The 14783-nt window shown below is 48.7% G+C and overlaps 3 protein-coding genes across 3 annotated transcripts; 2 read left to right on the plus strand and 1 right to left on the minus strand.

Moving 5' to 3' along the window:
- Window positions 1-1655: 1655 nt before the first annotated feature.
- Window positions 1656-4448, minus strand: LOC34622390 (hydroxyacylglutathione hydrolase cytoplasmic). Its single transcript, XM_026334796.1, has 9 exons — window positions 4425-4448; window positions 4203-4267; window positions 3934-3979; window positions 3655-3730; window positions 3432-3545; window positions 3021-3128; window positions 2393-2537; window positions 2026-2134; window positions 1656-1784 (listed from the first exon to the last, which is right to left on the minus strand). The coding sequence occupies exons 1-9, from the start codon at window positions 4446-4448 to the stop codon at window positions 1656-1658; spliced, it is 816 nt and encodes a 271-aa protein (XP_026190581.1).
- Window positions 4449-5115: 667 nt separating this feature from the next.
- LOC34622389 lies at window positions 5116-6801 on the plus strand. Its single transcript, XM_026334797.1, has 4 exons — window positions 5116-5241; window positions 5380-5487; window positions 5651-5999; window positions 6323-6801. The coding sequence occupies exons 1-4, from the start codon at window positions 5116-5118 to the stop codon at window positions 6799-6801; spliced, it is 1062 nt and encodes a 353-aa protein (XP_026190582.1).
- A 1821-nt stretch (window positions 6802-8622) lies between these two features.
- Window positions 8623-13943, plus strand: LOC34622388. The gene is given in 9 exon segments (XM_026334798.1): window positions 8623-9093; window positions 9220-9366; window positions 9750-9799; window positions 9976-10061; window positions 10400-10540; window positions 10784-10864; window positions 10998-11069; window positions 11632-11866; window positions 12776-13943. Coding segments are annotated over 9 exon segments (2451 nt in total).
- The last annotated feature ends 840 nt before the right edge of the window (window positions 13944-14783 follow it).

Consider the following 14783-nt stretch of genomic DNA (forward strand, 5'->3'; position numbering starts at 1 on the left):
TTTTGGGGGGGCTGCGGCTACTCGTTTTGTTAGGCTGCCATGTTCCTTTTTACTTCTTTTCTTCCAACACGCGCAACCAACAGCCGACTTCGCAGCCTGTAAAACAGAAGCTCTGCCTTTGTGTATTTTCCCTCGTTAGTTAAGTCTCACACGGCTATAACCTTATTTTGGAGGGCGCTTTCGCTCGTGTCAATATAAAAGATGATGAAACAAGCAGGACAGCGTGCATCAGGTATAAAACACAAATCCACCCTTCCCCAACCAAGCCCCTGTAGCGGAATATAAGAGAAAAGCATATGAGCCATATAGACTAGCGTATCTTAGTAGTTCTTTGTGAGATCTGTGGCAGACACAGGTGGGCATACACCCGTAGGACGGCTGTGGGACACACAGTCCCAGTACCAAAATTCCTCGTATGTTGTCAAGGATTTTGGCGCGCAAGGCTCGTGCTACTTTATACTTGCCACGTATTGTTATCTGTCGCGTCTGTCGTCTCAATTTACCCTTGTCTTCATTCGTTTGCCTTTGCCACCAGTGTTCGTTGTGCTGCAGATTTTCATGATACCTCCAGGATAGTACGCTACGTGCCGTACACCAAGTTGGAAACAGATCCGGATTTTCTACTGTACCTATGCGTACCAGCGGTCCTTATGGGGACGCTTTTGAAGCTATACTATTTGTACTACATTGCTCTCTTCGTTGCCGGTAGCTCTTTCCTCAGCTGTAGGTACGGCGAGGTCAACTATCAACAATACTCATCCATGATCATGATGGTCGTTATGTCTACCACCATGCAATTCATGCAACCCAAGGCTCCTGCCGCCGGTCAACCTGTAGGCCCTGGGGATCCAGGGATCCCCCCAACCCAACCGGCTCAACCACGGGCAGTTGCATAGTCGAGGGCTTCGACTAGAACCCACCAAACTCCGCTTATAAAAGCTTTTAAGGCTGCCACTGGGGTCCGCTGTAAGGAGTTTGGCATCAGTACCTTTGTAACTTTAGGGCTATGTGTTCGTGTGGTCCCCTAGCTGCCCGGGCGGAGTCAGGTGGGAAGGGTAGAGCATTATGACCAGAAGTCAAGTCGGGGGCCTATCTGGAGGGATTTTATGCGCGAAATTCACATGCATCGACACAGAAGGTCTTCCCCTAAGGTAGGTAGACAGGTCTCCTGGAAGGCTATTTATTGAATAGCGGCAGGTTAAAATTACGCAAGAAATGGATGAACTTTTCTTATGAAAACATAATATTAATCGCCGATGGGCCATGAATGCAACGCGCAGTTACATGAAAAGCTGGTGTATTTGGTGGTGGGCGGGAATAGGAGCTGCAACGTCTAACTACCCAGTGGACAGGTCGGCATGCCGGCCAGCCAGTCAAAATCAGAAGCACTTCAGCAACCTGCTTGCCTCCATTCACAATATAACGATAAAAGCTGCCCTGTACTAAGTATTGCTTGTATATCTAATTCTATGTCGTCTGTAATCGGTTTCAAATGCCCTTAATCAGAAAAGCCGCTTCTGCGTACGAGCGGCTTCTATTGATGCTTGGTTACGCTACCCAATCTAGTCGCCTTTCAGCCCTTCGCGTGTACAGATTCATCAATGCGAATCAGGAGAGTAAATGGCTCAACAGTCTCTAGATTATTCCTAATTTCATTATCCTCTAAACATGTTCTTTCGCTCCCTAAGGATGTGCATAGTCTGAACTTCGTCCCCTTCTGGAGCCCCCACTGCTTTCTGGATTTCACGCCGATCGCAACGCATGAACGGATTATATGCCTTCTCCTGCAAGCAGTGCAATGCACAATGAAGAGTGATAATAATCGGCTAGGCAAGGCTACATTGAACGGTCACAGTTCGTAGTGATGTCCAAGACGTTGGGGCTACATTGCGTTAGACTCTCGAACAGGGGCGCTCTAGTTGTGCTAAGCCAAGAAAAGCACTGAAAATCGTGTGTGCTTCGCCTATCTACTATGTCACTGAAGCTCGCTGAAATCAAGAAATGAAGAAAGATCGTTAGCCGGACCTCGCCAATAGAAGAGGGAATTGTCGGTCTGCCTTCGGCCCGCTGTTTCTGTGCCCACTCCAACTTCGCTTCTAATGCCATATTATTCGGCTCGATGCTCGCGGCAAACCTGTGGAAGACCTCAGAAAACATGTTTCCATGAAAATGAGGAAATGCACACATGAAGGCCCATGAGGCCCTACGGGACAGTTAGAGACGCCACAAGATAGACGGACTGGGGACAGAGTGTGCGAGCGCAATAAATATTGAATTTGAGAAATACCAAGGGGCAAAACGAAGAAGGATGTAAAGTTATTAGTTGATTTTGAAGTTCGAAAATGAACAAAGACAAGGATCTGCCTGTTTTCACTCACTTCCTGACCCTTACCTAAGATTTGATACAGAGTACTCGTGACCGCAATATACGAGAGTTTCTGCTGGCAGTGCTGCAATAGACTTCATGAGCGCCCGGTGCATCTGGGTAGCATCCCCTTCAAAAAACCGCCCGCAGCCTGCAAGAAATAAAGTATCTCCTGATCAGCAAGCAGACCAACGCAAAGGCACCACGAGGGGGTGTGAAATAAGCTATGATCATGCACGACCAAATACAAGGAAAGTGATGGGACAGCTACCAAAAATAATTATTCCCGGAAGGCAACTGTCGCAGAGGGAATAAGGTTAAACGTATTTCCACCAAATCAGACAAAAAGTTAATCCCCTTGCAGAGAAGTGAGGGACGTAAAGCAGTGGCTCAGAGAAAGGCGATCCTTTCACAAGCTCGCAAGAGGCAACAAAGAGGGAACGAATAGAAGACACAGGAAAAATCGAAAAAGTCAGACGATGCTGGTAGCAAGCACAGAAAAGAAGAGAGAGTTAGACGATACGAGCAGGAGCACGGGAGACACAGAGCTACCAGGACCCGGCACTGGACGCAAAAATGCCGGGAGAGAGATGCACAACACGGCTTGCGAGGCAAACCGCCATGGCTGGTCCGCCTCAATAGAGGGCAAGCCCACCAGTAAAAATTATTGGATTAGCATTCATATCCGTGCGGCTCTCCATATAGTAGAGCACATGACCACTGGTGTGGCACGGCGCGTGCATTACCTTCACGTGAAGGTCCCCTAATGCGCACCAACAGACATCCAAAAGCCGCCTAATCCAGAGGTCAGATTCTTACGGTACTAGAATTACCGGCGTTCGGCGAGAAATAGGTGACAGCTTTGCCACTGTAGGCACCGGATGAGCCACAAGTTATATTTTAGATCATATGCTGTACAACTACTAAACTGGATGAATACCCAGGAAACCGCCATGCTTCAAGCGCTGCAGCCGCCATTAACGAAGTATTGTACACCCTAAGTTGCATTTAGCAAGCGTCGCCAATTTTATCTGACTTCGCTCTTTCAGTGTGTCATGCCTCTTGCCTATTCGAAAGCTCTCTCCATCGTAGACCGCTCTGGTTCGGCCGGGGGTGTCTTCGTATGCCGAGCAAAACACTTCTATGTCCGGGACCAACTGCTTAATCCTCTCATTACCGCCTGCAGAAAACATCAGTAGCTCGTTAAAAAGTGAACAGGAGCGCCAAAAAATTTTGACAGGCAATATCCCTTTGCAAAAAGCACGAGCTGGGGAGAGGGGCGTGAGCACCTGAATGATCTGCATGTTTATGGGTGCAAAGGCAAGCCCGCAAAGTCACGTCCCTCTCCTTTGCCGCAGCAACAACCTGTGTACACACGTTAAGGCAATGTAAAACAGAGCAACCACACTAGCATCCGGGTCAGACAAAAGTCTGAGGGACGGCCGACTCATTTGCACGAATACAAGCACAGAAGGCACTCACGCGCCGAACTCAGCAATTGCTGTACAGATGCCTTTGAATACATATCCCTGAACATACACCCTTTAGTCCAAATTCGACAGTCATACCTTCTCTGGCTCGGCAGGATCAACACAGGCCGCAGCCTTCGTCTTCCTGAACAACGAAGACAGCAGAGAACAAAACATTGAATTGAAAGCTTCGCCGTGGCAACTGGCGCCCCTTTTTGAGTTTGCTGCTTCTTTCAGCATGGACGATGCAGAAATGTTTAGCGGCGCATAGGGGTCCATTACTGAGCACGGACACTTCGGGAGGGGCAGGGCAGTAGCAGCATCTACAGCGGCGGCCATAGCGGTATCATGCAGAAAAGGATGCCCACTTGTCAATAATTACATAGGCATAGTTGTCCGAAAGCGTTGGGACTAGAATAACCTCAGCGCACGCCTGTGGATGACGACGCACAGAGAGTGAGGAGCATCACGCGGCAGGAGCTTTACGCACTCCTACAGACTACTAGAAGTAATGGCGGGTGAATCTGCCTAGAAGATAACAAAAAGGAAAGAGGCCAGATATATATGTTTAATGAAGTTGGGAGACAGGCATCAGCTTCCCTAGAACTCACCATTTTGTGGGGAGGGCTAGGGAGGGCGGACGCAGACGGAGCAGCACAAAGAGAAGTGAAGGAGAGCAACAGGCCCTATATAGTCAAAAAGATGCACTGGCATATGCTCACATTGTGCATTTGATGAATAGATAACACTGCCCGCAAAACCTGAAGTACACAGTGCTAAAGACGGGGTCCTCCTACTCAGGGGAAACGGCGCCGCTTACAGCCGAAGGATCCCTTAGTGGCGAGCGACAAGCAAATATTTGTTGAATATGCTGCTGAGGCACGAAAGAGGCTGTTAAGGAAGGCCTGAATGAATGCAGCCGAAGGGCCCAAGCCGCAGGACGAAGCAACTGCATCTGGATGCAGTATGCCACCGGTCACGGACCACACACGTTTGAATGATTTGCTGTCTTAAGCAAGATGGAATTATAAGTGAGCTGGACTTCTACGGATGCGTTTTCGTACACATTTAATGAAGGTGGAGGAAACCGTAGAAATAGGGGGGACGGAGAAGGCTTGTAATTTTGCACACCTGTCTACAATGTAAATCTGCGTACTGACACGGTTGACAAGTAATTTTATGCTTCTATATTTGACAGGTTTTATTTTAAAAACATATTAACTGCCTAATTAACGTCTTTACCAGCAACCGTCTCGTAACCTGATGTGTGGCTCGAAATCGATGGCCGCCCAGCGCCATAAACTGGAGGTCGTCGCCCTGTCGGTTGTTTTGCCTTATGGCGTAGACGGCCAGAAGGAGGCAAGTTGCCGCATAGTCTTTGCACTTTTACAGTATTTTAGTTGTCTGGTACGCATTAATTCTTGTCAGAATTTCCAAATGGCGAGCTTCGTATATTGCCGATGGGTCTACCCCCCACGCGCAGGATGGTGTAGTAAGTTGATTATTGGCCTTTAACTCATCTTTTTACGTTTCACTGCGATTCAGGCCTTAGAATTATGTGAGCAGAAAGAGCCTTCATGTAGTTCTGTTATCACCACTGTGCGCAAGTCCCCGACAAGGCTAGCTGCAATGCCTAGTGCCCGGATTTTTTCTGTATAAAAAACTCAATGCGTTGGGGAGGTGAGGCATAGACCCCCCGACGTCTCTCAGTTAGCTGGCCTTAATACAGCGTGCTCTGTAGTAGGACTCAGGCTTCCGGCTTCCTGGCAGATGCCCTTTGCACTCCATTTGGGCAGCGATGCGGGTTGCTTAAAAGAAATTGTGGCGCTTTTTGCTGGAATGGTTCTATTATGCCTGCAAACAGGATACAGAAAGAGCAGCTTGTGCTGTGCATCATGCGTGCTTCTGCAGCATAGACTTCGCAGCGGAGGTTTCTTTGTTGACGCAGCTGGAGTGCAGAGGCGCTAATACTCCAACATTCTTTTTTGGAGTGGACAAGAATAACGATCCTGTGGTTTACAAACCAAAGCTGAGTGGACTTAAGAAACTTTACGAGTATTCTGTTCTCCAGACAGACTGTTATCTCATTGACCTAGAGCTAAAGGTGAAGGCATCAAAAATCTTACACGCAAAGAAACTCCGCACTGCCTCTGCAGTAGGCGCACGTTCCAGCTTCTGGTTCCACTGTATCTAACTACAGATACTAAGGCTTTACCCGAATGCAAGACCCCATAGCCCTGTGCATAGTAGGCAATGTGGCACTTCGCCTGTGATTTCTACATTCCCTATGGAGAAATGGTGCATTCCACGAGTTTTAGTACGAACAGGCCTTCAAGCATTGTATACCGTTTATTGATAGGGGAACTTTGAGTTGAATGTGTGCTGCAGAGGACGAATCGGAAAGGCTTTACGCTCGTCATAGACTTCAAGTCAGTGGAAAAAGAGGCGGACCGCGGGAACCTGGATCTTTTCAATTCCATGTAATTAGTTAGAGATACTAATATTCGTTCTGAAAGGAAGTCCATAGACGAGATGGTGGCTAGGATTTTTTCAATTTGTACGGCGCTTGTTATAGTGAATGCATTTCCCATTACAGCTAAGATAGTATGTTATTTAGGTAGGGAGATCGTTCCCATCGAGCCCGACAAGCTCATCATCTCCGAGGACAACTCGGCTTTGTTCAAGGCTGTCTCCCCTCAACAGGTGCCATATCCCTACAGTAAGAACTCCAAAACTTTTGAAGCCAACCCTGAAGAAACATCATCCGTGTCTATGGATGCTAAGAGGCGAGGCAAGTTAGTTCTAGAGCATACATATAAAGTTTTCCCCCCCTTTTCTCCTATAGACTCAGACACCGAGCTTGAGGGTCCACAGTCTGCTTCGACCTCGGCGGGCATGGGCTTCATGCAAGGATCCGCTGATGCCACCTTGTCTGATACTGAAATGGATTCCGACGACTTTGAATGACCGTGCTTACCTTTCTGCTGGCACATGCGGAGCGGAGTAGGACGCGAAGCTAAAGGGGAGCCTGGAGAGCATGCGGGATCCTGACAAGTGGACGAGGTGGAAACTGTCTGGATCATGTGACCATTCTGTAAAATACATCAAGGGAAATGCGGTGCCTTATTAAGAACGGCGTCTCGAAGATCGAGTTTGCGCCGACTTGGTCTCCGCAGGAACAAGAAATATTAATGTATTTGAATTTTTAGTTCAGTGTGTACCTATTTGTTTGTATATATATCTTGTTTCCACTGGCAGAGCACGGGAGTGCATGGCGTTTTATCAATTTGATGAAGTCGCCGGAGCGACTAGCCATTCAGTTACTGGAGATTAAATGTCTTAAGGCATTTTAAAAAGTATGGTGTTCCACCGCCATTTTGGAATAGCCATCGGCGGTGGTTATATGCTTTGGTGGTAAAGTCACACAATCGTTTAGTTCGCTGCAATGCAGACATCGTGCGAAAGTGAATTTATTGTTTTTTCCTGGGCCAAGGGCTACGAATGACTGCCCATGTACATCCACCCGAGCCTTTTGGCTAAATCGCGACGTTCTTTTTTTGCAGCACCACTTCACTCCTGATGGATGTGCTGAAAACCACATCGTAGGCGGGCTCCCCACCCAGACGGATGAGGGAGAGCAGCCTTTCAAGCAAGCAGCAGTGTAAAGATACAAATGATATTACAAGTAACTAGCTGGGGGGGCTGCTTTGCTGAGGGATACAAGGTAACAAACCCAAACTAAGCACTTGAGGCCGGTCTTCAGGCAGTGGCTTCTCAGGGATTTAGTGTGACACTGGGGGCGGGGTTAGACCGAACTCCATCGAGGATGCCATTTAAAGATACGTAAAGTGGACTTAAAAGGATTTTAAAGCATTTAGTGCATGGACAAACCATTCGAGGACTCGGTCTATTTGAGGAGCGGACAAAAAGTTGGAGGGCCATATTGCGAATAAGTAGTTGCTTCTGCTTTGAGCCAATCAGAACTGCGTGTTGCAGGATTGGAGTAAGGGAATGTACGTATTCGTAGAAACATTTTTAAAAACGAGGCCTGAAAATTTGTGCAGGTATCCGTAGCGGCTCAACCGTCACCTCCCTGGACCTGTCGACCGCTTCGCCGTTAATTGTTGGCAATTTTAGTACGCATCTGCCGCTTATTTGTGCTTTGCCTGATTTTAAAACCAATAGTGTGGCATTTAAATGCTGTAATATCCCTCAGAATAGTCGATACTGGCTGGGGGCTTAACCCCTTGTCAACTCGGCCTCCGTGACCATGCAGGCGACCCCAGTGCGCGTAGCAGGAGAGTTTCTCCGGTTTAAGCAGGCTCAAAGAAACTCCTGAGCATATTATATATGGGTAACTGCATTTAAAAGTTGCCTTGCTGATCATCAGTCAGAGTGGTATTTGTAAGGGAGATCTACAAAAGCTGATGCCTACTTTCCTGCGAGGCATCCTGGCCACCGTTTGAAGCGCGAAGGATGTCTTTAGGTAGTAAAAATTTCTGAGCTGTAAATCTCCAAACAGAGAAGAGCCGCATTATTCTTGCCAAACAGAACGAGTTACGCTGCTTATAAAGCAGCCCGGTACGATTGTCGTGACCAAGGAGAAAGCTCCTTTACAGGCAGACACCTTAAAAACAATAGTGCAGAAATACGTCCAATACTCTATTCCCATTGCGGCCTCATGTGTAGAGCCATGAGAAGGGAATTTTTCTCCAGGGCTAAAAACAAGGATTGTTGTCACAGGAAGCTAAAGCGTTTTTATGCCACTTCCCGCACCCCATCAGCAGCATGGTTCCTGAGCCAACGGAGACTACAATTGTGGAGGAAATTGCAGTTTGTCCTGCCGCGATACATACGGAGCTAGGTATTCCTCCTCCTAGTCCTAGTACAATAACAGCCCAAGGGAAGTCCTTCCGCATTCTGGGGGAGGCCGCAGCCCGGCTTTTGGCTGATGCTTACTGCTCACAAGGTCCGGAACTGGTCCACAGGTTGAACAGTGCACGGACCATTTCTAGTGAAGCAGTATCCGCTTGCAACGAGGTTGAGGAGGGTGAAGCATATGGTCAGAAATGTGGGACTGCTAGCATTACAACAAGTGCGCCACAGCCTCCAACATCGCAGGAGGCGCTACCAGAAGAAGATGGGCCTTCCTGCCTTACAACGTATTCGTTAAAGCGCGTGCCCTTTGGTTCTGTCATTTTTACTGGAGATTTGATTATCAGTAAACAAGGATCTGTACGCATCGCCACCCCAGGCAAGGCAGTTCCCTGTATGAGTTGCTGAAATGCTCCCTTCTTCTATCACCAAAATTACCGTTAAATATTACAACTTGTCTTCTAGAAATTGGAGTTCAGCCGGAGTTCTCCAAGGAAAGCAAATTTGCAGGCCCCCTTACCGCTTGATGCGTGTCTTGGAGCAGCTACTGTGCGCTTCGCTAACGGTATAGACTACTGGGGTCCCATTAGCCAGAGTATGCGCCTCTGTGGAGATGCCGTAATTCGGTGGCCCAGCGGAGCCACCTACGAAGGACAGGTAGCACTCAGTCTGCTAAGCAGTAGTGTTCCACTTGCGGAAAGAACAAAAAGAATGATTAGTTATGGCTAGGCCAAGAATAAAAGGGCTTCACGAGGCTTGCGGCTATAAACCTCTAAGCACAGCAAAAATTTGGGACTCATCCAATGGCTCTCTGACATGTAGAATTAAAGATTTTGTATACAGCATATGCGTAGGGCTTATCTGTAGCAATACGTGTATTTGAGACAAGAGTATCCTGACATCCTCCGGGCTCATGTCCATACATGTCAGCTCTAGCCTTCGGAAAAGGCCGCTTAGAATCATTTGTCGCCATTTCAGTATCATCCCAAACGTTCCAGTATATCTGTCGTGTCGCAATAAAATTCTGCAAAATGCTGCAGGTTTCTGACGGAATGCGCAATGGGATCGGTAGATACACATCAGGAGACGGGTAAGATCGCTGTGCTGCCAAGCAACACAAGCTTCGGGAGATGCCAGAGTAACGAGTCAGGTACAGAAAGACAGGCTATGACTATAGACCTTCTAACAAGTTAACGGCTCACACTTTGAGCTATCATGAAGGGCTGAAAGCTCCACTATTACCCCTTTTCCCCCTCATTCCCTCAGGAACTTCACATACGAGGGAGGGTGGTCCCACGGACTGCGCAACAGTTGGGGCGTCCTGACGAGCTCCGATGGCAGCAAGTATAGCGGTGAGAGTCTGCCGGAATTAGATGAGCACTGCCTCTTTAACTTCGTCAGCAGCCTTTGTCCTGTGGAAAACGCGTCTCCGTCTTACAGCTGGATAATTGGGGTTTTGAAGCTAGAGTGGAATTAGGGGGAGTGGGACTGTATAACTGAGCACGTGCTTGCATATTGCGTAGGATCGAACACCTTATGTCTTACGAAGTCTGCATGCGGCAGCGGCAGTGGAAAATGCTGGCAGAGAGAGTATATATTCCAGCTGTGTGTTCTAGGAGGAAATAGAGGTGACCCTACCGTGTGTCCCCGACTGCATTGGACCTGCGTTTCACTACTTTGGCTTTTGCAGGAGAATGGCGAGAAGGGATTCGACACGGCTTTGGAGAACAAATATTTGCAGATGGCAGTCGTTATGAAGGGCAATGGGTGGATGGACTACAGCATGGCCAGGGCGTTATGGACTGGAAGGAGCCCGCAGTGCAGTATGTTGGTAAGGAGGACGACTTACTCCTTTTGTTATCGCAGCTTTCTACTCTGCATTAGACTACGCAAATACATGCCGTGAACACATATTCAGAGCCCTCCTGCGATGGGGGGGACAGCTTTTTTATAGCGGTACAATAGCATTTGCGCCCCAGCGCCACTTTAGACAACTACAATCAGGAGAAGGCCTGTGTTGCCATCTCCATATAAAGAACTTTTAAAGGCCTGATTGTGTGCTTTGAGGCTCCAGGGGAATGGTGCGAAGGCAACGTCTCAGGCTGGGGCAGGCAAACATGGGTCGACGCTGCAGATGCCGAAGACACGGGAACCTGTAGGAAGTGTCTATTCTTCTGCCTCCAAGTATAGCACAGCAAAATGGTGAAATGCAGATGCACGATGCACGACTTGTCATTGCTTAGCCATTGAGGGCTCTGGTTGCTGTGCGAGTGTTGCGTTGACTGCAGGGAGCGTCGGACGCAGTCTTCAGCAAAACCACTACGAAGGGCAATTTAAAGTATCGGCACAGTTCCTCAGGCGTCAAGCGATAGATATCTAGAGAGAGCCTCACGATATAGGGAACAAGCAAGCAGAAAAGTAACTAGAGCCAGCGAAAAAGAGATCAGATAGGTCGAGCCACACCGGTAAACGGTTTAGAGTCCCCACGTGCAACGTCCAGCATTGGCTTTAGGAGTGGCCGATTGGACTTGTCAGACTCTGGGATTAGCTTTACTTCCCCGCACTTGTTCCATCGCGTGTACTCGTCGCTCCTACCAAAGACAGAGGACTCGTATATCTTCTTTGAAATGACCCCTGCAAAACAGAACGGCCGAAGAGAAGGAGTTGGCGCCTTCAGTTATTCTAACGGGGCACGGTATGAGGGTTCTTGGAGGGCAGACCAAAAGCATGGAGCCGGCAAATATAAATCGGAGATGGGGTCTTTGTATGAAGGTAAGAGAGACCACGTCAGCCCTATAAGTTTCCTACAGGTGACTCCCCTGGTCATCTGTCTCGAGGAGCACGCTAGCTCCAAAGTGCATATTTTACGGCAGCCTCGTTCCACAATACAGCTACATCTCAAAGCATGCGACAGCCACAAAGCCTCTTGAACTCCCCTTGTATTGGTAGGCCTTTTCGTTAACGATAGAATGGCTGAAAAGCAACCCGTCGCTGTGGAAGACCCAGTAAGGGCATTTGTCGACCTCTCTGTGGTCCAGCAGCTTGAGGTGTACAGACACCTTGAGGCCTGTAAGGGGACAGATATCTGGAGGCAAGCACCCGTGTGCGAACGCCTAGCTGCAAGAACAATAAGGAGCGTCTATCAGACAATGCTGAGGCAAGCAGACGACGTGACCTTTCATGTGCCCTGTGCGGGGCCTACACTGTATTTTCTGTCCGCAAAACCTGGCACTACCGTCCATGCAATTATACAAAACGGCGACACTTTGGGATATATGTGTTCCTCCTGACGCCGCTATACAAGTTGTACGCAGGGTTCATGATGCATTAGTATCGGGGCACCCTCTACTTTCACCGGATGATGGATAGGGCTTGATTCGTGCATTCAGAAACGTCTCTATCCTTCGCCGCGTCTACACAGCATATCGAAAACTAGCTCCAATGCCTTATAGCGATCCTTTCGTTCTCTCTGCTGCGCAGTTTTGGTGAGCCGTATGTTAAGCCACATAGAAGGACTAATCAATTACGTTCCATTGCATGCAAGGGTCTCCTTTCATTTGATTGATGGCAGCAACACTTTGGCTCGCCGCCGCTGAGGCTCCGAATAACTGTATCCATCGATATCTTTTATGCTTTTTGCAGTGCTTTGTTCCTCCAGGTGTCTAGCGTTCGACGCCGATTTGATTCATCTGTCCGCTTCGCTTTGTGACGTTGTCAAGGTGCGCCCATCGTTCTATAACCACTGTGGGCAGAATCATAGAGCGGGTCGGCGCTTCTTGGACTAGATGTATCCCTTGTCATTCCTTATATCTGACCTTCGCTGATTCGTTCACTGTCAAGTGTTTTTTTGTCGAGTCGCGTTCTGCATACTACAAGCTATTGGTCGCGTTCTGCATACTACAAGCTATTGCCGCCATACACCAAAGCTTTACGCTTGTTCCGTATTCGGTTTCACGTGTTCGAGCAGCAACTATTTAGTAAGTGATAGCAGCTTATTCGAGGTAAGGTCACCCACTGCAAGGCTTATGGACTGCGTATGGCTTGCGCGCTAGCAGCTAGTGCTCATTCCTGGGAGCGACGAGAGCTTTCAGCGGGCCCGGCGTCTAAGCGGTGGCGTTCCTGCTACCTTCTCGGTTATTCAGAATGAAAGGAGGCGAAGCCTACGCAGCAGCGACTGCTGTCTAGGCGACCGTAAAGAGCTTGCCGAGACTACAGACCCAGTAGAAAAGGACCTTCCAAAAACGCAGCGCGCGTTTTCTGGTGCGATTCCAGCAGAAGAAATCATTAGGACATCTTGGAATATAGATAAATACCCCAGCCACTCATCACCTGAGCAGCCTCTCGCCTGTGGAGTCGTTGCTGAAGAATGTCTTCCTCTTCAAAGGAGGCCTGTGTTGTTCCCTGCGTTCCTAAGAGGACTGGTTTTGTTGCTGCAGAGCAGACTGCAATGCCAAAGCAGGAGCATGGGGCAACAGCTTGTGTTGGAGTCGGAAAAAGATTGGGTTTGGGGAACCCCTAAATCTGACACTGCCGCATGGTCTGACGCAGAAGATTCCTACAGTTTGAGTCTTGCTTGGATTTCGCTCTGCCAGAAACTCCACATACTCAGCGACTCGCTTGAAAAGCAAATACTGAAGAGGCAGCAGAGGCATCCTAGCACACTAAGACAGGCATCAAAGGAGCGGCATGAGCCACCGCAGGCCTCCAAGTCGTCTCAGGAGTGTGAAGGGGACACGTGGTCTACTTTAAGTGGGCAGTCTGCGGAAATGATGCAGCAACAGGAGCAATTATCTTCTGATCCACCGTCACAGAGCCAGAACGCTGTTGCTCAGGAATGCAAAAGAGGCTCTTTACGGAGTAAAAACCCTAAGCAGCCTCAGCAACAAAAGGCAGTAGGCTCTTCAAGTCCCCAGGAGGCTTCGCCTGGGTTGCTGGACGCAGCAGAGCCCCCCCGCATGAACTGCTCCAAAGAGCACTTCGTACCTCAAGGAAGAAGAGCAGAAAACAAAGTCTTCGTAGAGGGGGAAAATGGCATGGATGCAGTAGCAGCAAGCGCAGGGCGTCACAGTAAAGTATTCACTCAAGCGGCTCTAGCAGAGACCCACTGCATTCTGAATGACGAGCTGCACAACAAGCTGTTTAAAATATGCGAGACGGATGTTTGTAAGCCACGCAAGGCCTCTGGTGTTGTTGCATTACCTATTACTATCTTTACGCTCAATATGCCTATCTGAGTATACCAAACACGCCGTTGCTTTGCAGTGTACAGCAGAGAGCCAGCGAAGATCTTCTTTATTCCAGGTTTTGGTGCCGCTGGTGTGGCGCAGGCAAGACGCATTCAACAGAAATCCCAGGAGCTGGGGTTTGCACCGTTCGAACCGTGTTCTATGTCTTTGACGTAATCGTACCCTAATTTCTACGTCCATTACCTAGGTCCCGGTGGCTTCTAAAAATGTCTGTAGCTCGAAGCATTTTAAACAAAGCTGATTCCAACACCATCTCTTTTGCTGCAATAACGGGCTTTTCGGGGTTGCCGGACGTGATAGGCAACTGTGATTCGCTAGATAGCACCAGGGCTACCGTCCAAAGAGCCATGCCTGGGCTACCGTAGTGCGTTTGCCTTAAAGCTGCATGCGAGTTGTGAATGGGGAGGCCACAACTTGTCTAGACAGAACCCGATGGCCTCATACCCAAGCCTCATGTTTTATTTGAGACGCAGTCTGCAGGACTTGTCCTACCCACAGATCGATTGGACTCAACAGACAAAGAAACAGCAAACCGTCAGTAGCGCTGCCCACTTTAGTACCGTCACAGAGCTGATACAGCAGAGACAGCAGCAGCTTCACCCTTCATCGGCCCTGCATGTGCATATCCTGGCGCTATGGCACTAAATGAAGCAGTCACACAGCCACAAATCCACATTTCACACAGCCTGCTCATTGACCTGAGTGCACCATCTGCCAACTCCTGGGGCTACCACCAAAAGGCCAGCAAGGCTGCTGATGCGTAAATATATCGCAGACCTCGAATTTCTTGCTCGCTGTTGCGTTGCTCTCTGTAGGATCTCCCACCAG

Source organism: Cyclospora cayetanensis, unplaced genomic scaffold, assembly GCF_002999335.1.
Source record: "Cyclospora cayetanensis isolate NF1_C8 unplaced genomic scaffold, CcayRef3 CcayRef3_contig_5, whole genome shotgun sequence".
In the NCBI taxonomy this organism is placed as follows: Eukaryota; Apicomplexa; class Conoidasida; order Eucoccidiorida; family Eimeriidae; genus Cyclospora; species Cyclospora cayetanensis.

Coding starts and splice junctions, on each gene's coding strand:
- LOC34622389 (XM_026334797.1), top strand. CDS start 5,116: ATGGCCGCCCAGCGCCATAAACTGGAGGTCGTCGCCCTGTCGGTTGTT. Junction 5,242..5,379: donor TACAGTATTTTAGTTGTCTG/GTACGCATTAAT, acceptor ACTGCGATTCAG/GCCTTAGAATTATGTGAGCA. Junction 6,000..6,322: donor TGCCTCTGCAGTAGGCGCAC/GTTCCAGCTTCT, acceptor CCATGTAATTAG/TTAGAGATACTAATATTCGT.
- LOC34622390 (XM_026334796.1), bottom strand. CDS start 4,448: ATGGTGAGTTCTAGGGAAGCTGAT. Junction 4,268..4,424: donor TGAGTTCTAGGGAAGCTGAT/GCCTGTCTCCCA, acceptor CGTCATCCACAG/GCGTGCGCTGAGGTTATTCT. Junction 3,546..3,654: donor TAAACATGCAGATCATTCAG/GTGCTCACGCCC, acceptor TGTTTTCTGCAG/GCGGTAATGAGAGGATTAAG.